Source organism: Netta rufina (assembly GCF_964035555.1).
Source record: "Netta rufina genome assembly, chromosome: 13".
NCBI lineage: Eukaryota > Metazoa > Chordata > Aves > Anseriformes > Anatidae > Netta > Netta rufina.
Window position 1 is genome coordinate 6798634 of NC_140136.1, and position 27137 is coordinate 6825770.

General features: G+C 39.6%; 1 protein-coding gene across 2 annotated transcripts in view; it reads left to right on the top strand.

The window, feature by feature from the left end:
* Positions 1–869: 869 nt before the first annotated feature.
* The window catches only part of ADAMTS18 (ADAM metallopeptidase with thrombospondin type 1 motif 18), a gene marked incomplete at both ends in the record, with an annotated part of 77135 nt that continues 50867 nt past the window's right edge, over positions 870–27137 (top strand). The window contains 3 exons of one of the 2 annotated variants that reach the window (XM_084294576.1): positions 870–1022; positions 1129–1213; positions 3090–3406. In XM_084294576.1, coding sequence (XP_084150702.1) covers positions 870–1022; positions 1129–1213; positions 3090–3406 — 555 coding nt within the window. The remainder of the gene's footprint in view (positions 1023–1128; positions 1214–3089; positions 3407–27137) is intronic. The other variant, XM_084294577.1, reaches the window with a different exon arrangement.

Consider the following 27137-nt stretch of genomic DNA (forward strand, 5'->3'; position numbering starts at 1 on the left):
GTCGAGACCAGAACCGAGTGCTCCTTTTGGCTCAATACACGTAGGTGGTGTGCAGTCATCTCCTTTGTGGACATCCATGTTGGACAGTAAGTGCTCAGTAGTGGGTCTTGGCTATCACAGCTGGATTTCCTTCACAGGCACCCTTATCTGTGTTTGATTTTGATTGTTTGTGTGTTTTCCTTGAAGATGTCTTTGGAAACAATGGACCACAGCAGTACATTCTCTCCAAACGAAGCTGGATGGCTGATACCGGACCCCACACCCCTCTCCCAACACCAGCACCGAGACCCCCGCACATTTCGGCTGAGCCCCACGCCTCCTCCACCACCCCCCGCACCCCCCTCGTCCCTCAGCCCCCCGCAGGTGCCGCGGCCGCCTCCCTCCTGCTCAGCCCAGCCTCCCGCAAACCCTCCGCATCCCACCGCCCCCTGCCCAGGTGCCTCCCCCGGCTCCCTGCGGCCCCTGGCCTCCTCGGCACGGCTCGGCACGGCACGGCTCGCACCGCACGGCTCGGCACGGCTTGGCACAGCCCTACCCCGGCCCGGCCCGGCCCGGCCCCGCCGCCTCCCCATTGGTCCCTCCCGCTCCCCTCCGCTCCGCTCCGCGGCGCCCCCCGGGCGGCGGCCGGGTCGAGACGCGGCGCCGGAGGCAGCGCTGCCCCGCGGCGGCGGCGGCGGCGGCTTAAAGCGTGCGCGCCGGCGGCGAGGGCGCGCTCACCTGGGCGCCGCTCCATGGGCTCCGCCGCCGCGCACAGAGCCGGCCGCCGGAGCCGCTGCGGGGCAGAGCCCAGGTGACCATGCGGGGGAGCCGGGCTCGGCCGCCGCACGCTTCGGGGAGCAGGTAGCAGCGCTCCAGGTGCGCGGCGGAACATGGACTGTCTCCTGCTGCTCGGCTGGACGGTACCTGTTGCGGTTCTCAGCGGCTGCTCCATGCAATTCCCGACCCTCCCGTGGCTTGGAAGCGCTGTAAAGGCAGGTCGAGAGCACTTTCTTTTGCAATCGCCTAGAGTGCTTGCATACCAGGTTACTGCACAGTCTCTGGTGCCTTGTCTTTCTGACTTCCCTTGTCAAGTAAATCTCGCCCAATGCTTCTTTTTTCTCTCTTTTTTTTTTTTTTTTTCTCTTGCAGACCCTTCAGTTGTGCTGCCTCTGTTGCATGTTTCATGCAGCAACTTTAACCAGTGACAGCATCAGCATCAGTGAATTAAATCATGGTTTGTATAGCTCTTTGTGTTATCTATGTATGTGATGTATGTGAACATTCGTGTGGATGCTTTTTTTTTTTTTTTTTTTTGGTAGACTGAGCGTTCAAAGTGAAGAAGCCACGGTGTTCAGGGAACATAAAGTGAAAGCAAGTTGGCTGCCATAAAATAGCTAACCCTGGGCAGAGATTAACTTGTTCAGCCCTGCATGCAAAAGCTAAAAAGAATGATAGGTAAAGGCAAAGTGAGTGAATAAACGAGCTGGTAAATACATCCACGTTTACATGTGCAATTAGGAAGATGAATGTGTATGTAGCCACAATAACAAAACCTCATGCATCTGTTAAGGAAGCAATGAGACAAAAGTAATGAAAAGATTTGGGTGGGAGGGTGGAAGAAGCAGAGCAGTGCAGGCTAAGGGAAAGCAAACCTGGAGAGAAAGGACTGCTCTGAATGACAGCTGAGGAGCAGTTTGTTCCCAGGTTGCAGAGACTAGCACTTAGATGCTGATGAGTTTGGGAAGTTTGAAGTGCAGTGTATGCTTTTTATTGGGTGAGAGTGGAAACAAAGTACAATAGAGAACCACACCAGGGTGCAGAAAGGAAAACCCTGTTGCACCCTATCATCTGCTCACTGGGGGATTCCCTCTTTCCAGCAGCTGCTTGCATTTTTTGGCCACTAGCCTGCTTAGAGTCCTCAACTTCTGCCGTTGATTAACACCACTTGAGGAAAGTGAAAGCTCTTGATGTATTGTTTCCACCGTCTAAGAAAAAACAACCTATCATTGGTTATGTGCTCAGCTTAACGTGCATCCAATAAAATCTATTTAGGCGAGAAGAGTGGTAGTTTTTGCAACATCTGTTACGACATAAGAAGGAAGAGTTTTTTTCTTCTTTCCAAAGGGTGTTAGAAGTGGATTGTCTGGCTGTCAAATCTATGGACATCTTTAAGTATTTGCAGAGAAGTACAGCTCAATGGTTCAATGGGGCAGGGAAGCAGTTCAGTCAGCATAGTTACTCATATAACTGGGAACTGGTGCCAATGGTGCTAGTTCAGCAAATGACTGAAATTCAGACCAAGCTTCCAGCATCCAAGTAATCCCTGTATGGGTAGTTCAACAGCAGTGGTCATGTACTTCAAGCTAAGTGCCTGCTAGCTGGATCATGGCCTCTATTTTTTTTTTTTTCCTTTCCTAGGTTGTGTGAGTAGATCTTCTTGCAAATAGTTTTGTAATTTTTCACGTATTTTATCCAAAACAATAAAGTTCTTTGACACGCAATTAGCAATGGCTGACTAAAGGTTATTAGGTAGGATGTAATCTCTTTCTGCTGAAGGTCAATTACAATTTGAAACCCAGTCTAATCAAGTCACTACAAAGAGATGAGGTCTCACTCAGTTAAGGCATTAATAAATTAATCCTTTAATCCATTTGAACAAGTGGTACAGTTCTACAAAGTCCCAGTCATGGTTCCCCCTACAGTGATACAATATTTGCTGCATTCTTAGGGAAGGAAAAAAAAAACAAACCAAAGCAGCCTTCACATTTGACAGCAATTAATACAGGGGGAGGGGAAAATCTACAGATCTGCTGGTGATGACAAATGTCTTCAGAAGAATGATTGTGGGAATGTTCACAGCTATGCTAGTTAGTCTGTACCTCTCAGTGGGGCAGAAAGGAAACAAACACAGTTTGAGAGCCTGTGTGACTTACAGGGATGAATATATGCAGTCAAGACTATATACACATAGCCTGTAGAGCTTTCAGGCCTGTACTTAAATGATGGAATTCTTCATACCATAGTGAAAGCCTGCTGCTTACTGTGTAAGAATGACACTTACCTTATTTGCTGGATGCTAAAGCTGATGGCTAACTTTTTTATCGTTACAGATTATGTATTTGTGACACCTGTCAAAGTGGATTCCAGTGGATCGTACATTTCACACAATGTTTTGCACAGTACTAGGAAAAAGAGATCAACTCAGAGTTCAAAGAGTTCCTTGCACTACAAATTTTCAGCATTTGGACAGGAACTTCATTTAGAACTTAAACCTTCAACCATTTTAAGCAACAGTTTTATTGTCCAGGTACTCGGGAAAGATGGAGTCTCAAATTCTCAGGAACATGACATTGAGCAGTGTTTCTACCAGGGATTTATAAGGAACGATAGCACCTCATCAGTAGCAATATCTACGTGTGTAGGCTTGGTAAGTGTTTCTTTAAAACAAATCAGTGTTTGAAGTATTTTCATATACGGAACAGTAGCTGTTTTGGCAAAGATCTGTATGTATGTACCATATACCATTTGGTGACTTTCCTAAAACCACCAGTGCATTTAACAGAAGAGATTTAGTTATAGCCACTGAACTGCATCACACCTTTTGTAATTTTTTATCATAGTCTTTGAGGAAAAAACAGAAGATTGACCAGTAGTCCTAGTAATTAACCCACAGCAATTTTCATTTGCTATAGTTTGTGATAGTTTCTCCTTCTTTCACCTGCTTTTAAGTAAATGTTCTTGTTGCTTTTGTGAACTACTTTGGATAAAGAAAAAATCAATCCACAATTTAAGAGCAAAAAATATTTATACCTAGGTTTGTCAACTACTTTAAGGAAGGGTGAATTTCTTAGCTCAGTAGGAGTTATGAACCAATCCTTTGACAATTGCAGCCTACTTTGGTTTATAAGTCTTGACGAGTTGATCTCTTATGAATGTGTTAAATGTTATCTTTGCATATTTTATATTTATGGCTGTCATCCAAGTTCATGAAAAATTATTATGCACAAATTATTATTTTTTTTTTCAAAATATATTTGACAGTGCTCTTTGCCTGCAGAGAAGTCTTTATTGACTTAACTCAGAATAGTCATCTACAGAATTAATGGTTATTGATGGCTTTTAGGCAAAAGATCTTACACCTTGCCTGCAGTCTGCTATGAATGCAGATTAAAGAAGGGAAATTCAACAATGTTAGGTTATATGAAGCTGTCTTTATGCTGTGCAGTTCATTAGGGTCCAGAGGATATGTTAGGTCACCCTCTAGAAATCTTTCTTGGAAAGGTACTTGACCATAAGGGCTATTAAACTGCATGATGGGACCAAAAGAGGGGCACTTCAGACATCCAGTGTTTCCTTTGAAATAGTAATCAGTGACTTGAGAAGAGGGTGGTTCACTTGGAAGAACTGTTGAATACTGATAATTGGTTGCAAGTAGTCTGGATTATATTTTGTATGCTCTACTTCTTTTTATTTTATTTTATTTTTTATTTTTTTTTTTTTCCCTGTGTTGGTCACAGCAGTTTGAAGGAATTAATATTTTATAGTTCATTTGAACAGTTGCAAATGTGACTTTGGAGCAGGTGCCAGGAACAGGAATGAAACTTTCTTTTGTTTTTATGTTTGGAGTCCCAAAGTCTCCATATCAGGTGTGCTTAGTTGTGAATTTCTATAGAAACTTAATTTTCAAAACTACAAGCTTTTACTGTTTTTATTCCAACAAAAGCCATTCTCACTCATTGCAGTGTTTGCCATTTCCTCTAAGGGAAGTGCTCTACCTACATACAACAGTTAAAATTTGGGTGATCTCCCCCGCTTGGTCACGTTTTGTTTTCTAACATGCTTTATGAGCTAAGTGAAGCTGGGCTTGTCATGTCTTGTCTGGAGAAGGAAGGTTCAAGTCTGCCTCAGGTCACAGAGAAACAGAATGTGGTGATCTTAACTGAGACTGAAATGGATCTGTTACCACTGTCTCGACATAGAGATTGTTATGACTGGTAAGCTTTACTTAGAAAAGATCCAGAAACTGATCAAAAGAGAATAAATACTGTGGCTTGAACAAATTTATTATGGCACAACATTTTCAGTACCTACACTATCATCAATTATAATCTGTCTCTTTCTTTAATCAGTTCCAAGATTCAACAGATTTCACCTTAAATTGTTATTTTAAACCGGTAAGTGAAGTAAACCTTACAATAATCTCTGGCAGAGTCAGTATTACAAATAACGCAGAATTGTTCCTTTCTCCGTATCCATCCATTATTTTCAGTGCACCTAGTGAATATCAGGAAACTTATCAACAGGGCTCTTAGTCTTTCAGTTTGCAAGGCTGCCTTAAAAATGTGTCATCAACTGTCTGTAATGACAACCACGTCATTTTTACTGTGATCCAAATTCAGTGATCATATGTTAAGTCTGGACGCTGTGCTCCGATCAAGAGAACCTTGTGAATAGCTCCTATATCCTCTTTGCACCAACTACTTTTGTCACTTGGTTGCCCTTCTTTCCTATTTGTTTTGTTCACTGCAATTAAACCAAAAGTGGTGTTTCTTCTATATGGTTGGTAGCACTAATCTTTCCATTGTTCCTTTCATTAGCAATAGCTTCTCTACAATAAAACTGCAGTGACCCATTCTTTCAAGCCTGGAACACCACAATGTGATTTGGAAGCAATTGCATTTCAATAGACTACAGGGACTCTTTGATCTAATTTTTTGGATGACCTAGAGTATTCAGTCATTCAGTTGTCTGTTATCTGCCATTGCCTGCAGAGTGGACTTTTGAGAGTGTCTATATGAAAAGGTTTGTTAGGCAGGATGACCTTAACTTAACACTGGAAAGGAGCAAGAATTTGTTGCTTCAGTATAGATCTATTAAGAGATGGACGTATCTTACACTTTAATAGCTTAATTGACACTAAGGCCTCACGTTTTTATGCTGACTTGTTGATTTGAGACTGCATCTTCCCATCAGTCAATGCAATTTCCTTGATGTGTCAAAAGGCAAAACTGGGTCCACACTCTTTTTCTGAATAAGTACTCATGTAAATTAAGTTAGCATTTTAGGGTAGTGTGTACAGAATTACTATGAGTACTGCCTCTTGCCTTTTCATCTTTAAAGTGTTTAGGTATTTTGATTGTCAATGGGAAACTTGCTTTCTTCTGTACACTTTTGCTTCAGTCAGCATCCTTTATTTGCTGGAGCATCAGCTATACAGCAAGAAAGCTGTGATTTTTTTATTTATTTATTTTGATGAAATGAACTTGTATGCAAGAAATCTTGTTTAGATCTTACATGCCTGCTTCACCGTCAGGCATTCAGTAACAGCATCATACTTTCTTGGTAACAGCATGTCAGATTTAGTAAAATTCAGGCTCGTGGTCTACAACATAGAGTCATTCAGTCAGTTTATCAAAAATGCTCAAAATACAGGTATAGTTTCTACACCTTCATAAAAATGTGTTCTGGACTATCTGTAGAGAAGATAATACATTCTCTCCAAAGAAGCTGTGATTACTTTTTTTTAATGTTCATATATTTTGCTAATACTTCCTCACTCTCAGGGCTGCTTTTGTTTTGTTTTGTTTAGCTCTTCTAACTTTGGGTCAGTGAGTTCATTTACATTTGTAAATATAAAATTAGTTTCTTCCTTTGTCATCATCTTAATGTGGCCCAAATAGAAAATCCTGTAAAATTTTCAACTCCTTTCCCCACTGATGTTCATTGTCATTTTTAATAAAACTCTTCTGATAGTCAAGAATGACTTGGATATTCCTTCAAGTTCCACAAATTCCTTGTGCTTTCCCAATGTGTACATCCAGGCCGCTGGTTTGTCTTGCTGCTTCTTCCTGTTTGTGTGTTCAATTCAAGCTGCTCATTCTTCCCCACTTTTTTTCCAAGCTCCTGTTTTGAGCTAATTCATACTTATTCAAATTACAGTTTATTATTACTGATATTATTTAGTAATATATCATTACTTATATTTGCCTTTAGCTGTATTATTGGGACCCAAAGCCACATAACAAAGGTTTTTTTTTCCCCAGTTTTTCTGAAATAGGTGGTGCAGGCCATTGTTAGAACAAGGCTTATTTTTATTTTTTTTAGGAAGTATTCAGTTTGGCCATTTCTCTATTCGCAACTACTTGCCCTTGCCCCTTTGCCCATCCACATACACTCTATCCTGTGTTAAAAACAGGTATCTATGTCAGGTTCACCATCTTTAAACCCACTTCCAGGATGACTCTGTCTTTAAAAGCCTTACTACTGTTTGTATGTTGATTGTCTCTATTTACATGCTTTTTTTTGTCTACTTTCTGTCTCCTTACGTGCTGCATATGCTCGGTCTATGTATACATAATCTCTTGTATAAAGTGAGAGGTTTCCAGTCACACAGAAAATCAGGGCAAAATAAAAGAGAACCCTAGAGTTGTCAGTAGTCAAGTGGCGTTCTAGAGAGAGTCTTAAAAGTAATTTATAACTGTGCATTTAGGAACTGAAATCACACTACTCTTGTGAACAAGAACCCTCTCTTTAAGAGTCAAGCAAGTTTACATTGTAGTCCAATACACAAAACATAGAAAATACCGATCATAATGAATGAGTTGGTTTTTATTTATAGCATTTGTGGGAATGTTGCTGCTATTTGGTGGAGGAGAGGCGAGGGCATCTGACAAGTACAAAGCATGTGCCCCCCGAGAAGAGAAAAGAAAAAAACATGTACAACATAAAGGAGTGCTCCTACCATTACATCATAGAGGAGACATGCATCTGTATTTTGGGTCAGAGAGAAAATCAGCAAAGTTCAGTGGAACAGTTCAAGTACTTTAAAACTGCATGATACAGAGTTTTATTGTTTAGACCAAATTCATCCCTAAACAAATGTGCTAGCATGGAGGCCTGACAGACTGCACCTGCTTATGCTAGAAGAGAATATGGGCCATTCTGCCCCTTTTATTTATGTACCTCAATTAGAAGAGTGGAGTCAGCTTTGAGCATTAGCTAGTGCCCTCCTTTGTTTTTGGTAAGATGTGATTGAATCTTTCATTATAAGGGGCCTCTTTCTCTTGTCTCAAGTTCTGTTGTGTTTGTTACTGTCTAGTCAAGGGAAGAGAAAGAGGAGGGAAGGATGAATCATGTTACACTCACTGAGCTGTCAGAGGAGTCTATGACTGGAGAAAGGGTTAGGTGTAGCTCTGAGAGATAAACAGGATATGTATTAATTCACTCGTAGTTGTGTGTGCATGTCTGAGGGCAGGACTTTTCTCAAAATATCAAAGAACCCACAAAATTAAAGCCTCTTAGCATAGTCTGGCCACCTAAGAGGCAGGCAGGCAAGGCAACTCATATAACCATGCATTGTAGACATTTAATTGCACCCCATATTAATATTATTTAAGCTCATACTAACAACTTCTTATACCTAGAGCTCACACTTAAGTCCAATTAAGTAGATTGAGACAAATCCCAATGTTCTTATTCAGACAAACTCCCATCATAATCAGTGAGCCAGACTGGTGGTAAAAGTACAAAACAATTGCTGTTTGCAATGAAGTTCCTTTAGAAACCTACCACTGTAAAAACAGGACAAAATATGGCCCAATAGGACCTTGAAGAGAAGATTTGTTTCATTCTGAAAGCTATTTTAGTCCATCTACAAGTCAATATACAAACTCTATAATTTTTGCTGTTACACCAGAACAAAATGAGCAGCATATGGAACATATGTTCTTTGACCTTCTTTATATTCACACACCAACACATCTCTATCCTCTATAAAACACAAATTCTATTTCACAGAATCATCACTTTGTCCACCATCTTGATAGACATTGGGTAATTATTCATCCCATAATACAGTAAAGAGGAAAGGAAAAATTTTCCAAGGAAAATGAGGTGACTGAAAAAAAGCATTCTTGCAGATATTTTAAAGTATACTAGACAAACACAAATATTTTTGTATTGACTGTTGATAGGAAATGAATTGCATGATTAGGTTATTGATTACCCTCCTGCATATCTGTCAGATAAGCTTTCTGTTCAGCTCTGGTTTTAACTCTGCAAGACAAAGACAGTGTTATCCCAGGCAGTGTGATCCTACTGATTCCTCAAAGGTGAGATATGGAGTTAGATAGGTTTAAGGTTGGAGGAATAATCTGTCTCCACTGGACAGGAGGACTAATAGAGTTTGTGGTTCTTCCAGGTTTAGTGAAAAAAAAAAAAAAATATAACCCTTGAACATACATAGAGGAAATACTGCCACTGAGTATGAGCAGTTTGGCTCCATCAGCCTGAACATAGTGGCTGTGAACATAGAACAGTTCTCAAGACTGCCCACAGGAGCTAGTCCTCTAAGTCATTTTTGCCTGCTCCATTATTGCTTAACTGGCAGTAAGAGCATGGAAATTGTTTGTTGGTGTATTTCAGAACAAACTTCAGGCTGTTGTGAGCACCAGTGCTTGCACCCTAAAAACAGTGCCAGAAACAGGGGGTCGTCCACTTGTGTGTAGATAGGCAGTTTGTCCTGACCTTTTTTTTCTAAGAAGCAGTCTTGTGACTTCTAAATGAATCACTAGACTTTATCTATACTTGAAACATCAGCATTTTTCTTGCTGTAGCAAAATCTTTCCACAAAGCTTAGTTCCCACAGTTTCCCTAGTCCGTTTGAGAGAAGCTAATAGTCAAATGCCCTCATAAGGGTCAGGAGAGGATGACCTGTCTGCGCAGACTTGACCTCCTCATAACAGGATGTCTTTGATGTAAATGAGGATTTTTATTTTAAGTGCCACTATTTTGTTTGGACCATACTATCTCTGCTGCTGAGATGCAACATATTCTCTTCTCCACAGCCATGAACTACTGAACATCTAACATATTTCCCTTTTTAGAGGCAGATTCTAAAAACTAATAGCCGCTTTCAGTTACTAATAATTAACTTAAACAAGATTTTATTTCTCTTTTTCCCCTTCCTCCACTTCAAAAGTGCTTGAGGAAGATACCGGGTCTGCATACCCAGAATAAAGTCTTTTGTTTACCCAAACCACAATGACAGCCTGTGAAACTGTAGTTCAAGTCCAACTCAAGCAGCCCACTCCCACAGCTCCTTACATGACACACAGCAGTGGAGTGAGTGAAAAGCAGAGGAGTATCTTGGTTGTGCCTTGGTACTGCAGCACAGTCCACTTAATTTGAGCAAACAGCGATATCAAAACTGTTCTTAATCACTGTTTTCTTAAACTTGCTTCCTCCTTAGTCTCTCTGTACAAGCAGTACACCGGTTTGGCACTTACAGTTTTTTATCGCAGTTATATTTATGTGCACAAGGTATTTAAGATAATGCTTTCAGATTTGCAATGATTGTGTCTCTGACGTACAGTGTGCCCCATACTCAAAAGAGATTTAGTTTGATCACTGGGACAGCCGTCCAGTACTGCCAACGATGAGAGAAGGGCAGAGGTCTGAAAACTGTTCTCAACTTCAGTGGTTTTGAAATTTGCAGTCCATGGATGGGGTAAGATAAAAGCTGGGGCCATGCTGTGCAAAGGCATCCAGAGTTGTGATGCTAATAATTTATCAGTTGGTTCTATAAGACAATTTCAGAGCTATTTGCATCTGATTTCACTGTCTCCTGGACATAAGTATTGCTGTGGACCTATGGATTTCTCTGGGGGATTTCTAGAAGATACCTGTCTTTTTTTTGGAAGTTGCACTGTTCAGCGATAACCTGACAACACCCCCACTAAAGTGAACAGTCTATTTAGTCATCAGAAGTGTTCCCTCTAATTTCCTGATCACGCACAGCTGTTAGCTCTGTGCGACACATTTTGGTCTTCTCTCAGTGAACTAGTAGGAGAAGGGTTAAACTTAGTTATCTGCAGTGAGAGGTACACTGGACCTGCAGTGAGAGCTAGCACTGAACCTACCGCAAGTTCTATCAGCTGAAGCTCAGACTTCATTATCTTTTTTTGTAAAACCCACTCATTTTGTGTTAGGAAGGCTCTGACTAGCCCTTAAATGGTATCTGAATTGAACCTTAATGGATAATTACATTACAAACAAGGTTTTCCTCTGTCTTTTTGATCATGTCACTGGGAGCAAAAATGTTGGTTCTTTCTTGCCTTTTCTTATCCCATTTTAATCCCAATTCTGTTGCTGCAGGTCTACCATAAATTACAGTATGCTAAAGGAATTTCCTATTGATTTGCTCTGACAGTGATTTGACCAGCTATGTGAATAGCTGATGGAAGCAGAACTTATCTTTGGTTCAGACAGTAGAGCGTTGACTAAAGCTTCGAGGTAAACATTTACAGAAACCTGAAATCATAATGCCTTGCAGCTCAGCACAATTTACAAATGTATTAATTAAGCTTCAGTACTGGCTTTACTCTGTGTTAGAAGAGACTCATAATAGGTTGACATCAGTAACCTTTTATTGTTTATCGTGCTCGGAAGTCACTAAGAATGAGGGTGAAGAAATGTCAAATAATCAGGTCATATGCAAGTGAATGAGTCTTGATGGTTGAAGCTTAGTACCGTGGGAACCATTATTGTCCAGAGTAATTTCTGGAACAGTCAAGTTAATTTCTTTTTTCAATGTTAGTTCATAAGCTGGGGAAATCTACAAACAATTTATACAGTCAGATGAAAATTCTTTTCCTGAGTCTCATAGGTAGCTTCACAGCTAGTTCCTGACACAAATTAGTAAAACAAAAAAGTCTGATGACAAAGATAACAGGTCTTGAAGTTATTCTTACTGAAATAGCAAGGTCCAGCATAAATGCATTTAATAGAAGAGGAAGCTGAAGCAATAAAGTGATATTTACTTGCAGAGACAATAGGGCATTGCCTTTTCACTCTTCTGTGGCATTAACATTTCTAGCTGCCCCACTATGTACACAGCTCTCATGGCTTTATGCTGTGAGGACTGGATTCTTGCTGTTCACAGTGGGATCACTTGAATGCTTGTGCCTGCCTGCCTAATATATGTTAATTGAAGGACTTTTGTGTCTCAACATCTTTATTAATATTAATGGAATGAGATTTTTAATGGACCTATACAAAATATGCTTGACCTAGCTTAAGCCCTCACTTTTGTTTTTCTATTCTGCAGCACAGTGTGGCTTCCAACTAATTTAAGAACGTAATATTATATTCTGTGGCAGAATACACAAACTAATGAAACATGGATTACTCTTCAGATCTTCAGTTTCTTTGCCATGCAATATAAAATTTATGTAACATCAGAATATAATTAGTTTTTTTAAATAATGAAATTAAAAACAGATTTTCTTTTTCTTCATGCAAATTAATGCGTTTCAGTGAAGAGACTGAGCATTTAAAAATAAATCTGTCTTGAGCAAGCTTGTCTTATGTGACACATTCTTTTTTTTTCGGAAGAAGTCATGAAAACAGTAGGTCTTAAAATTAGGCTAGACTAAACCTCAAGAAATATTTCCAGTCAATACCGCAATGGGATTATTATCTGGTCATGGTATAGGGTAGGTATAAATGGTGTAAAGCAGTGTCAGAGAAGAAAGTTTAAACTTTTCAAAAAAATGTGGCTACCCAGTTTAATTTCCTGCTAACACTTGATAGAAAGTTGTGCTATTTATCTTGGTTGATGCAAGTATAAATTAAGGATTATAGTACCGATCTTGGTCTAGGGCCAGCCTGATTTTTCTGCAGCCCGCCATGGATCTGTGGATAATTACAGTACAGACGAGAAAAATGTTTCTGTCACTTTTGCACTTTTTTGCTACTTCTTCTGTCAGAGGATCATTCCTTATAGTCTGCTCTACAGACTTACATTGTTTGCAATAGCTGTCTGTGAAATCACTGTAGAGACCAACCTACCACAACAGTATATCCAGCCCCAAGTTTCTTTCTCTGATTGCTGGCTGCTCTTCATGCTAGAAGCCATGCTGAAGGCTGCATGGATATTTTTTGCATTCTCAACATCGCGTGCTGATGATCAGATTGTTTTCTCGCCTCTAGCAAAAGGTTGAGCAAAGGGGAGAAAAAGAACAACTTCCAGGCTGAGACAGAAGTGAGCAGCTGACATCCTTTGATTCCTGTACCACAGTATCTTTCACTGTCATTGACAGGTATTTGTTGGTTTAGGGGCTTCATCTAAAGCTTGTGGAGAGTAAAAAGTTTTGTGCTGGCTTTTCTGGATCAGAACCTGTCCTCAGGAGAGTTCCTCCATGTATCTTCTTGGCCATAGAATGAAGAGCGACACCATTTCTTTGGGTAAAATTACTACAATTACTCCTTGATTTAGAAAGGCGTTTTTCAAATGGAGAGTAGTGCTGGCTCATCAGGAAAGTGAAGCATGTCGGTTTCCACTGACAGACCCTAAAACACATCTTGTAAATAATCCAAGGTAATACTGTATAATCAGATTTTCCTGAGTTACAAAATGGAGGAAAATGGCCTACCTGAAAGGCAAAGAAACCCATCTACAGACTGCCTGTATCCTATTCTAAGGGACTACTCAGACTAACAGCAGCCAGACATGAAATGAAGCAGGAGTTCAGGTGGCTTCCCAGAGAACCAGCTGCTGCTACTGCTGCTGGAAAATGCAGTGAAGTGCTTGGCATCTGGTGCCTGCAGCTGCCAGATGTGTTTCAGTGAACTAACACCAAATGTTTTCATTATTGCTATGCTGCCAGGGTATTATGACAATGAAAGAGAAAAGGAAGTGCAATGGCCACCAAAAAATTCAAAGTCAAAACTAAGTAAATGTAAAGAGGTTACTTGGCCTAATCCTGATCAAGTCTTGGTGAAGTAAAATCTGGCATTTAGAGTAAAAGAGGAAAGTAGTTTCAGGCTTGTTTCCCTTGGTTGACAGGAGTTGGATTTCACAGTCTTTGACCTGCAAAAATGTGCAAGGATGTTAACACCTGTCTTCCTGGGAACACCTGTAGGAGGGAAGACCTTATTTGTATTTTGCCCTTGGTAGGAGAGCTGAATAATTGCATAGAGGAGGACATGTAGTCTCCTATAGAAACAGTTAAGTGATACTTGTGATTCCTCTGCCTATCGGAGAGCCTTTGGTGGTCATTTTCACTGTCTGAAGCAGGGTCCTACAGCTCTCACTCAGTGAAGGTCATACACGAACCCAAATACGGGGTGGGAGCCATGACAGAGCAGCATACAGTCAGGGCCATGTGTCACTGAACATCAGACTAATGATATGGTGACAAAGTTTTGGTTTCTACATCAGCCTGCGTGACAGATGTAACACCAGTGAAAGGATAATTTGGACCTGAAGCTGAGTCAGCAAGACCAGATGATATATTACCACAGACAGTTGAAGCTGGGATCAAAAATGTGCCAGACTTTGGTTTTGACCTGTATATGTCACCAGTTCTATTTACATGTTTTCAGCTTTTGGGTTGTAGTCCCATAAGAAGTATATTTTTTGTTGTAATTTTCCAACCGTTTCTTGAAAAGTAGCTTTCTGGTGTACAGAATAGTAACACAAGACTAAATTAGTTAGAATCAGCTTGAGGCTGAAGGAACAATATATTTTTATGTTGTGGCTGTTCACATGATTTATTTAATCATTTTAAAGATTTCAGTTTGGGAAAGTCAGGAATGCACTCTAATGTGAGAAACAAAACAAAAGAAATGTTCTTTGCCCAGAATGAAGGTCTGTGTTCTGCAAACTAGCATTTGTATGGCGCAAAGGATACTCAGCCTCCACAGGCCTACTTTTCTAGTGGGTTTAACAGAAGATTTGGAGTATTTCCCTGTGGGGCTGTGTTGCTACTTGCCATCAACCTGCTCTGAATGGTGCCCCTGTGCTCCAAAATGCATCCATAGTGTGCCACATGCCTTTAAAGGCCGTTTATCTTCTGGACCTGACTTTTTGCATTTTACTACTCAGTAAAAAGGAAGAGAAATTGATGTATACACACATACATGTCTATACCAAAGAGCTGAATAGGTGCTAGTGTGAATCTTGATTTTACTAAAGACAGTGCAATGCAGTAAATATGAATGTATTTTCATTTCCATAAAGTTGCACAAGGCAATGCTCTCTAGAGCTGTTATCTTTTCTGCCATTCAATAGCAATATTGTGCTAGCAAAATAGTAACTGTAATTTTAATCAGCTCCTTCATGTTTCTTCCAGGAAGGGACTCCAATTTTAAGAAGGACGATGAGGTTTGTCTGTTTGATTTTTATAGTAAGTGGATGAATGAAAAGTAATTGCAAAAAAATGACCATGACATTTATCAGTCCTGCATGACTTCTATCATTATATATTAAAACTGTTAAAGGAAGAAGTTGTTATGAATTCATAAATTATTTTATACAATTTACTTATGCAAAAAAATACATTTAGGTTTGATGACATTTGTAAGAATTGATAGTAGTATAAATAATTTGAAAAAAACATGGAAGTCCAGTGTCCCATTCTGGCACTTTTGAGGAGTTCAGTAGAGGTGTACAAAGAAGAGTCCGGGGTAGGAGTGAGCAAATGTGGAATCTTGGGCTGAAACTATGTCAACAGGATGGGGAGTGTAGTTTCAACCCTCTCTTATCTTCACAGCGTTTCTTGTGCATGCTAGCTCTGCAGCGAGATGGTTGATTGATTCATAGCAACTGATGGCCAGTTTAAAATTACAAAGCTTTCAATTTCCTTGTTCCTGGCAGATGAAGAGGGCGGGCATTTCCTGATTATATGGTATACATTCAAAGTATTTCAGTTCCCTATGGTGCTATTTGTGACTAATTTACTTCCATACAACATTAACACTGCTGGTTTTATGCTGTGGGAGGAGTGTATAGTGTAACATGCTGTGAAGAGAGGAAATGTTTCACAACAAGAGGTCCTTCTGGCTTTTCCTCTGTTTATGTTACCACCTGGAAAGTAGAAAAGGTGGAGTAAATGACTGATGATCCAGATGCATGAACAGTCACATCTTTAGGCATGACACATTAAGCTGGGCAAATCCACACAGAGAAATGGCAGGATTGCACTTTTACTCCTGAAAGCAAATATATTCTGATGTAGGAAAATGTGTAGGCATGAATAGCACGTGACTACCTTCATGCCACTGGTCTTTTGGCAGGCCCTTTAGCCAAAGAAAGTGACCACTGAGCAGCCAGATTATTCTGGGGAGAAGTCAGGGATGCACTAAGGTGAGAGACAGGGGCTAGGGACAGGATATATCTGAGAAGTTGTAATGTGAAAATGATAAATCAGGGTCTGTGCAATCAACATTGAGGTTCGGAGGGGCTCAGAATGAGGGGAACACATTTTTTACTCTTCGTGTTCACTTCCGTAATTCCTGCCTATGGCTGTAGACAAGTGATTTCTTCCTTATGGGAGTTGGTGTGCTTTGATGCACTACTTACTTGACTCATGCAGCACCTCTCAGCCCACCAAGTGTATCCTGATTTCTAAGGGCTCAAGATACAACAGTAGCTAAGCTATGCAGCACTTCACTCAGGTTGTGCCCAAAGTCCACAGAGAGTCCTCAGGTCTTGTGTTCTGTGCTGCCAGGGTGGAGCAGGGAGCACATGCAGGCCCTGGGACTGGGAAATACACACTAGCCTGATGTGTCTGTAACTCTCAAACACTTCCTTGATGTCCCAGAGCCTCTGTGACCCTGACAGCACATTCCTCTTCTTGGAGCTTTTTTCTTAACCTATGTTTAACCTGACCTTTGCTTAACCTACTGTTCAGTAGATTCATTGCAGAAAGAAGGTCAGGCTGCCTAGGAAATTATCCCTGCTAAATCTTCTGTTGATTATTTTTTTTTTTTACCATCTTTTTGTAACTTTGCAACATGTTAAGCTGTCAACAAATTACATATAATTATATTTCCCTTGACTTTACTGCATTTGTAATTCAACTAGAAGGCCTGTAGTGCTTAATAAAGTGACAACTCCTATGGCAATAGATTTCCAGATTTCTTGGACCAGTTTAATATAGAGAATATCTCATGGAAGAAAACATCACTTTCAAGTACAGTCTTCCCTTTGACACTTTATTTTTACCATTTCTTGAGGTCTCAGAGATCATCACAAGGTTATGTAGATCTTTCGGGTTCCATGGTCCATATTAGAAGGTATTACATTGACAACACTCTACTGTACAAATGCTTTGATGAAAAAATGCTATTCACTTGCTTGAAATTCACAACAAATGTATGCTTGCTGACACAAGAATCAAAGGCTTCCCTTTTTGGATGAATCTCTAAAGGACTCTGTAGAAATGGAATCCTTTGTGTCCTTTCCTCATCTTCTTTTTTGTCCTCTGATTCTCAGAGGTGCTTATTGGAGCTGATTTCATAATTGAAAAGAAATTTGTAAATATTCCTACACCATCTTACATGCTTTTATTAAGATGCATCCCTGCTAAAGAGTCACATAATTCATAGGCTTATACTAAAATCTGCATATGGTAAAATCAATGTAACCTTTCATGACTGCTGTAGCTCTGCAGGCCTAGGCAGTAAGTCAAACACAGACCTGAATACTTGGAAACTGTTGTGTTAACAGCCCAAGTACTGGTTTAGACTTGTATGTTGTACTCTGACCCTGTCAGCAGGCAGGATGTCAACAGATGTAAATTGATGTATTGCATTGAGGAATGGATTTAGCTCACTTTATGCTGAAAATTTGGACCAATATTAAGGTAGTGATATTGTTTCCATTTTAAGAGGACAGTTTCTGCATGCTATTGTATTTGATACCAAACCAGGACATAATTGTGGTGGTTTTTACATGAGGTCAAAGTTGTTTCTACTACAGAGATTACTGCAGTTAGAAAATTATGCTGAAAATTATTTCTCATCAAACTTTCATTTATAATTGTATTAAAAACCTTTCTAGACAGGGCCAAATTCACTCAGACTTCCTGTGTTTCATTTCAGTGGTGAAACCAGCAAGACAGTTGGCATGCTCACCTTTGTGCATCATTCCCTTAAAATCAAAACATAGACTAATTTGTGGGAGGGAGGAGTGTATGTATGCACAGTTTCGAAGGAGGACAGAAATTAGGGCAGTATATCTGGGCACAACCATTTGGTAACTTGTTACCTTTGACTACAATTGGGAAAACAAATCTTTGGACCCCTGGAATACTTGGCAATGTAATACCATGAAAGCAGGTTTCATGGCTATAAACAGTGCCCACAAATATGAGAGTTTTTGACGGCATGCAGTTACAACATTTATCTTAGCAAATAACTCCTTATTCAAATGCCCATTCTAAATTAAGACCAGGACACTAAAGTTGTACCTATTGGATACTGTATCTCTAAATCTGACATGGAGTTGTCATTGTACAGGATTCTTAATGTAAAAAACCTGAGAAAACGGTGAGGTCTTATTTTAAATCGTTGGAATGATACTGCTCTGTATTTCAGGTTTAATGGTATGAATTGCATTCAAAGTTTTACTGATCTGCCATTTTTTAGAAAGAAAACACGATTCACACACACTTAAGCTACTGTCCTGTTTTGAAGAGATGACTACAGCAAAAGCAGAGAAGATGAAATTTATTCTATCCTGCTCCCCTTTTTGCAGCAATGCTAAGCAATCACACTTCATCTATAGGCATGTGTGAAGTGTAAAGAATTACAGCAAGAGAATTCCTAGTTATGAGCAAACCTACCGACCTGCTCAGACTCCAGTGAATGTGACCACATTATTTCAGGGTCACATATCGTGTCGCACTGTGAGTCCTGTGACTGGGGACACATGGCACAAGTCCATCTAGTGACGTGATGAGGGACAGATCATGGGCAGAGCCACATTTGAGCAATGTGTCTTTGAACAGGGTGCTTACCAGTGTGGAGCCCTGCTAGGTGGCACGTACTCAGCTACCATGACCTTGTATGCTCTGGTCAGTGGATGAGAGCTCAGGCTGCTGAGTGGCATCCTCAAGGCTGGGGCTGCAGGGGGAGAAAGGCCATGTGCTTGTAGTGACGGAGACAGAGGCATTTTAGAACAACCCAACTGGAGTCAAATGCGAGTCTTCACAAGTCTGTTTTGACCATCTGCAGTGTAGAGTATACTGGCCTGCCTTTAGAACTGCGAAAACTGAGGAACGGAGAAGCTGAATGACTGAAGAACTGGGAGTTTAATCCAGATAACCCAGGCGCCAGCCTGACATCTCACTCTTGCGCCATCTTTGCTTCTTAGTTTCCATTCCTTTAATGGTCTAAGCTCTTTTGTTCCACTCCCTTTCCCCTTCCCACACAGATATTTCAACATATGTATATGTCTGTGGATGTGGAATATCAGCAAAGCTGATACTTTGCTCCCTACAGAGTTCTTTGTGACCACTCTCTCATGTAACTAATCCATAGCAATGTATACTCCAACAAGGAAAATTAAAAGGTTGGGAACCACTGACCTAACTTCTTAGTAAGCAATACAGCTGGCAATCAGATGTAACCCGAGCTCCTCACTATTGGAGCTGCCTGAGCTATTCATAGCAAAATAAAATTGCTATGGGAATAGAGCTGGATTTATTTTGTTTGAATGCAAATTATCCCAGGTCAGACAGGCTCAGATCTTCTGCCCCCTCAAATTCATTTGCATCAGCTCTGCTAGGCTAAAGCTTTTATCTGGAGGATCTTCAGTGGGGAAAAGTAGATATGTGTAGTGAACTGCCACTGTCTAGAACATTCCCTGTGGGGCTTTGACACAATCATTGTAAGCCACTCTGAGCAGAGTGAAGGGTCTGCCATCAGCTAGTCCTGTGCGGTGTCTGAGCGTGGTTAGTCTCTCTGTCTTGGCTGCAACTTCAACAAGGTGTCTTAAAGGTCTGAAGGAGCCTTTCACACTTGTTTGCCACTCTCACTCATGATTTGTAATCTTCTGAAAAGCCTAGCTGCCAAAGTCCTATCATCACAGGAAAAGCTGAGTTTTCACTAAAAAAATAGACCAAGTATGACTCTAGTACACATGATCATAAAGGGTAAAAAAAACACGTTAAACACTCAATCCAAAATGTTTCAAGAAATCAGAAAGCAAATAAAACACCAAAGCCCTTAAGCATTATTTAAAAAAAAATCTCGTAACTTACAGTATTGTGCAAGGCCTGATTCAAGACTTCCAATGTTTGGAGCTGCATGTGCGATAGGAGGGAATGTTCCTTATCAGAAACAAGCAAACATCTGCTAATGCTGAGATCCTATGGAAAAGAATCTCTAAGTACTGATTTTAGTTATCTGTTATCATCAGTTCTTTTGTTTTAAGCAGTTCATTTTTGGTGTCATTATTACCTAAATAGTCTTACTGGTTTTGCTTTTATCAGTTATAGGATCAGAAGATTGATTGACAAGGCATGCCGTTTCCGTAGAATATTAGTACATCTGAATTTCATCAACATAAATTCATTAGCTATATACAGAGGAGAAGAATCTTCCCAGTGCCTTTTCATTGCACCTAATCCTTTGAGCAGTATGAATAATTCATAGTGGACCATCCACAGGGCAACTTTCTGCCCTGTCCAAAGGTCTGTTAAAGATCTAGGTATCTCCAAGTCACATTTCAGAGCTTTAAGAGGAATATAAATGGTGCTTTTATGGGAGGACAGGGAGGGCTGCACTTCCTATGCTTCAAAGTTAAAGGTAGGGCTCCTCTCGCAGGCAATGAATTCTGTTACATGCGATGCTAGTTTAGGGGACTAACTGAGCTACCTTTTGAAGACAGTTGGCCTGTTACACTTGGTGTACCATAAGTAACTAATCAACTGTAAGACGGCACATGACAAGTACGGGCTGCCTCTTTTTAGGAAAAGTGAAGCATAAACGCATTCATAAAACAATCCTGCTGTTTCCTGTTTGCATTGTGATGGATTTCAGAGCTGTCATAACTAATAAAATGTCTAGATTTTATCTTACAGTTGCAGGGATTTGCTTAAACAGGCCATACCCAACTGCTTGTACAGCTACCAAGCCTAAATTCAAGCAGCTTGTTTTAGCTAACTGCTTTCCAGAACCATTGTAACAAGCCAAAGAGCCAAACAGTCAGTGCCCATACTGATGGAATCGTTAACGAAGTGATCTTGAGTGCACTTGGCAAAACACTTAATTTAAACTGTAGTTTGTGTCATAATGCTGTACTTTACATTAGTACTTTTCTTCTGTTCATTTATGATGCCTACTGTTTTTTTGTTTTGTTTTGTTTTTTAATATGAGAAATGAGGAAGCTCAGTTATATATAAGCAAGTATTTAATCTTTGGCAAAGCAATCAGATTTGTGTCAGTTCTAGAATATCTCATTACCCTGCAATAAATACCAATTTAATACATTTAAATACCAATGTGACTGGTTCTATTACCTTCAATGGAGGAACAAATAAGAGTATTTCCTTATTTGCCATTTGTTGACAGAGGATTGCATAAAGATGTTTTAAGCAAGTTCAGTCAACTGCAGAAATACAAAGGCACTATTCAGATATAATGTTGTCTTTGTTCATATAGGAATAATTAAAGACATGCAATTTTGTTACCTCGTTTTAATAACTGCTGCATGTTCTGCATAGCAATTCTTTAGAGCAGCCAAACAGAGTAGTCTTTCATGACTAATTCAGATTGGCAATTTAAATGTCTTACTCTCCTTCTGTCAGATCCTCTGATAGTAAAATGTTATGTTGTTAAGAATTCCTAACATTTTACATTTGCAAGAAATCTATATATTAGAAAACAGAATAAACTCAGTTATTTTGTGGGTCATTTAGAACATACAGAAACGTGATCAGCTGAGAGCTCTCAAATTGAAATAGACAACCAGTGATTCTAATGCTTCTTTCATAATAAAAATAGTATGTATAAAGTCCATTAACTTAACCTAAACATTTGGTGTGGTACCGAGCCAGATATTGCAATCTGGTGAAAATCAGTAAAGGTCTGCTGAGGTTATCCACATCAGCCAGGGCCCCAGACCAATAAAACATTACATTTGTACCTTTCTGATTCTGGGATAGTCCTCAGTAACTGCCCATCTACAGACTCGATGCTATTCTGAAGAATGGGTGAATTTGTTTGGCAAACATAAAAGCTAGGGAATAGTTTAGTTAACTTAAATTCTCTTTTGTTTAGTGTGTTCGCATGACTTTGTGCTGCCTGGTTTGGGACAGGATCAAAAATGAAAATGCTCTGAGTTTTACTCGTGGGATCTCTGACTTCAATAATACATGTGTATTATTGGAAACCTCATGAGAGTCCATTCTCACTAGTTTCCCAGAACATATTCTTTCCCAAATTGTTATAAAAGCACTCTGGAAATGCTTGCAGTTCAGAGACAATGTTCAGTTCAATGGGAGCTCCTGGGTGCTTAGCACTCTAAAAGTTGGAGATTTATTTAACAACCTGTGGATGGATTTAGGGGGGCAGACCTGTCACTTTATGTTGGAAAATCATGGATCGCGTCCCTGTTGCTGTGTCTCAGAACCTTGTTTAATTCACCCAGTGGTTCAGTAACATGGGTGCATCTGTATGAAATGCCCTTCTGAGGGGAACAGAAACAAAATATGGAGGCAAAATACACTTCAGCTCTGTTAGCTGCCACGGCTGTCGCCTTTGCAGCTACCACCCAGAAAAGGGGCTGTAGGTCATAGCAGAGAGGGAACAAACTTCTTTAATTACCATGATTTACTGCCATTGGTTTGGCTGTTTGCTCATGCTGCTTCCCATGGGTAAAGATATCTTTCACCTCTGCAACACTTCCCATAATTCAGCTCCTTCATTCTGCTTTGCCAGATAAGTTGCTTGTATTTTTTCTACCTGATTTCACATCTTAATTTGCTCATTTTGATTATAGTTTCCAGAGTATTGACATTTTGACCCTAACCTGAGAGGTGCTCAATAACCCATATCTCAAAAAGTTAGTTAGTGATATCAGGTATCTACTATTTCAGGTCACTCTGTACTATACTGCTGGCTATAATTCTTGGAAATAGTTTTGCTTATGACTGTAGTAAGGTTATAGTCTTACATATTTTTCATTCTACCACCTTAACCTATCCGAAGAGGTGAGTCTACCTCATTACACATTCTCTTAAGAAACATTTATTTAGACTGCCCACAAGATGTGGGATTGCTTTGAACAGCCTTATACTGGTATTGGTTGAATATCCTGGCTTTGGAGGAAAGAAAAATTCATGGCATGTGTGAGAAAACTGTATATCCCTTTTCAAGGCTAGACCCAAACCTCATTCTAAGCAGCTGGCACTTTTTGTCATCTTGAGGGGATTTTGTAGCAGGCTGCTGGTATATGCATGGGGGACTGCCATCTCTGATCATGCATTTGAAATGGATCTGAAATCACCATTGCTGTTCTCCAAGCTGCTGGCCAAGAACTAGCTCTGTTACAAAATACCGTGTAGACACATAAACATTATGCTGAGCTTGAGCTAATAAGCCCAGTCTCTCAGCAGCTACATTGCTCAGCTGGCTTGCCTCCAGCTGCCTTGGACCACATGCAGACTGCATGGAGGGCTAGTCTCAAACATGAAGAGCATATCTATACTTCATAAAGGGACTACCACTAACCCTATAAAACCCGATGGAAGGGACTCATCTCCCTCTTTCTGCTTCTAAGATGCTGATGATTCCAGAACTGGAAATGGTCTAGCAGAAAATTCTCACAGGTGGGACATATGAGCTAGGGGAGGCCCTCCTCCAGCAAGGTGGAGAATGGTCTTTTGCGATGCTAAAGGACCAGAAACCTAGCATCACATCAGGGCAGAAAACAAGAGTTTGGCTTTAATTAAAATGAACTGTAGCTAAGCTCATTTCATGAGTTTTCACTATGAAGAGGAGAAAAGAGCCAGTATGCTGTGACACGTGATGGTCCCAAAATACTGTAAAGTGAATTCCAGATATAGAGGCAACTTGTGGTTGTGGACCTCAGATAATTTTAAATAACCAGCAACTATTGTTCTTAGGTCATCTATTCTTATTCTATCAATTTCAAGGAAGTTCTACATTTACGTTTTTATTTATTTTAAGTAGAACTAAAAGCTGTACTTTGTGCCTGTGATACGTGCTGTAATTCTCATTAAGATGTTTGAATCAATGACTTGTGTGCTGGACAGTTGGCTAATAACACAACAGAAGTCTTGGATCAATGTCCACTGATGTCTGTGGGAAGGTTTATGCCAATTTCAGTTGGCCTTTTGTCAGGTCTTTTAAAACTTTGTGTGAATATTTGGAATCATTTTAACGGGTGTGAAACTACATTTAACTCTGCTTTTTGAGAGATTTTTCATTTTGAGTACATGCACACTCACCTAATGGTATAGACATCATTAACTTCTTTGGCCATGGTTTTAGCTGTTACCAGTTTAGACAGAATGTTTCTAGCACTCTCGATTTTATATATATACTTATAACATTGAATAAAGCATTCTGGAAATGAGAAGTATTGCTTAGGCAGTACATGCACATGTTGTTTAGCACTTGTTTTAGCTGAGATATTCCCGTCTATACAAATTGTAATTCAGTTTTGTGTCAGTCATTATTAAGTAGTTTTCTTTAGCAGCGACGTTGCAGTTAATTCATTCATAGATTTTAATTATCAGTTTCATTTCATTAGGCTTCTTACCTCATTATTTGTATTTTGCATCTGGATTATGAAACTCCTGCAACTTTATTATGCATGTGGCCAAGCTGTTGCCTTTAATTTTATTAGCATTTAATGAAAATGTCTTGTATGCAAACAGAGAACCCACAGCCATGAAGCTCTTCCAGTGTAGAGCAAGGGTTTCTTTATTATCTTAGAACCTCTTTCTCTTGTTGTAGGCAAGAAATACAAGTTTTGAAAAATCCTCTGTGTGGTATGTCTCTCACTGTCAGTGCTGTGTTCCTTATGGAGGGTCTGTTTTTTGGAGATGCTGAAACATCAGAATGAATTAGATTTACAAACCAGTAAGCTCCCAGATTGTTCACTCTGAATCTAAGAACACAGGGGGAGACAAATGGGAGCAGCCTTTGTGTGGTTTCAGCAAAAGGCAAATGATAGAAACAGGTTTGTTAGAGTTGGATTCTAAAAACCATTTTATGTGGATTTGAAATTATGGAAGATTTACCTGGTTTAGAATAGCTAAGATAAACTTTCAATGTTTTAAAGCATTCCTCCTATTCTTCAGTTTATAATCTATAAAAAAAAAAATAAAATCTTGAAGCAGGTATTTTATTATCATTTCCCTTGTCTAAATTTCATTTTGAGATTCTTCCTCCTTTTGAACTATACTGAGAATATGGAACAAGTTCCTTAGTTTGGTGATAGCACCCTGATACCAAGGAATTTTACAAAGACGTATTCCGGTGTGAAAATTCCTTTTGCCCAGAGCTAAGCAAACGCTTCATAACAAATAATGAGTGTGGGGAATGTTGCCTTCTCATCTCTTCTCAACTTGTCTGCAAACAAACTGCAAGTTCCTCTAATTTACTGATTCAGAATTATTTGCTATCCACACAGATCAACGTATGTCTTTCAATTTACTTCCCAATGGTATGGAATATCCCTTACAGAAAGAGCAAATATGTGTTGTGAGGGAAGAAAAAAGAACAGCAAATTCCAACTGAGCAGTCTCTTGGGTTTTCCTTTCCACCCTGTTCTCACAGTTACAGCTATTGTTAGTGATAACCACAGTGGGAGAGCGAAGAGGGAATAGATAGGAGTCCCTGGTCATTTTCATGCTGTGTTGTTTAGGCTTACTAAAAATGGTAGATTTGATCGGCCTGCTTCCTCTCATAGTGTTATGATCGCAGAGAATCTGAAGAAAAAAATGGAGTTTAGACCTATCCAATCCTCTTTTTGTCAGGTCCCAAACCCATCAAAATTAATGGAAAGGTATTACTGAGTTCTGATTCAAGGATAAGCACGTGTATACTTAAAGCTATGCTGGCAATACAAAAACCTAATGCATAAAATTTCCATGACAATTTTGACAGTAATTGTTAATCTACTGAAATACTTGATCTGGTGAACCATGTTGCAGATTACAGTGATGTTTCGTGTATTTGTAGGAAAAATTCCAAAGAACACATTTTTATTTTTTTTTAACACTTACACTGCCCAGGAGTACAGACTAGCCAAAACCTGGCCTTCTTCAAGGAGCTGGAATTCCTTGGCAGTATGAGGTTAGAAAAGAAGATTCTGTGCTAGTATCCTGCCTGTGTGCTCTGGGATTTCTCAGGTGGCGTATTTTCCAGACAACATGACCATAGCCGTAGACCATTTTACTTTACCTAAGGCTAAAATTCAAGAACCTGCAAGAAAAGCATCTGGTTGTTATTGCCCAATTGCCCACTTAGCACCAATCCAGAGGAGTGCATTTCTGTCAGAAGCCAGGTCAGCATTCTTGGCATTACTTTTGAATTACTGAAGAGATTATTTTAATGTGAATCCTTGAAACCATCCCATACCTGAAAGAAATGGAAAATGATCTGTGATTTAGTGAGTAACCAGGCTGCTCCGTGGCACTTCCCCTTTCTTCATGACAACTTCATAAAAGTAGATGTTACCAAAAGAAGGTATCTTTCGTTCTCACAACATTTTTCAATTTGGAGGACATGTGTGATGCAAAACACAAAGAAAAAAAGTCTTATTGGAGATTTGGGTTCATTTCTGCTGAGGAAAAAAAAAAAAAAAGTGAATACCTTTGTGAGGCACTCAAGTCTGTTACAGCCTATGAAGTAGTGCGGCAATATGCAGTACAGGGTCCACAACTCAGTCTGCCTTTTTTTTTTTTCCTTTTTTTTTTTTTTTTCCAGAATTCTCAACCTACCCTTATAATGTTAAATATAGAAATTACATTTGGGGCTACGTTTGGTAGAAGTTGGTGTACATCAGGGATAGTTTCTTACAGGAAAATGTAGAAAACTCTTTGTTCCATATGGTTTGAATCATTTACAAAATTAATCCTACAGGAATAATTTCAGATGTGGAAACCTTTAAAATGGGGAAATAAAAACCAGATTTACTACATTTATGTTTTACATCAGAAAAAAAAAAAAAAAGGCAGTGACCAGGTATCAGTGCCCTCTAGCAGATAAAGACTGTCTCTCAGAACCACTTTTAAACTGTTTAATGACACAAAACGTAAGGATTAAAATATTATTCTTCTTCCCTACAGGAAAGTACTTTGCCATTACCAAATACGATTTGACATTTGAAATATGCC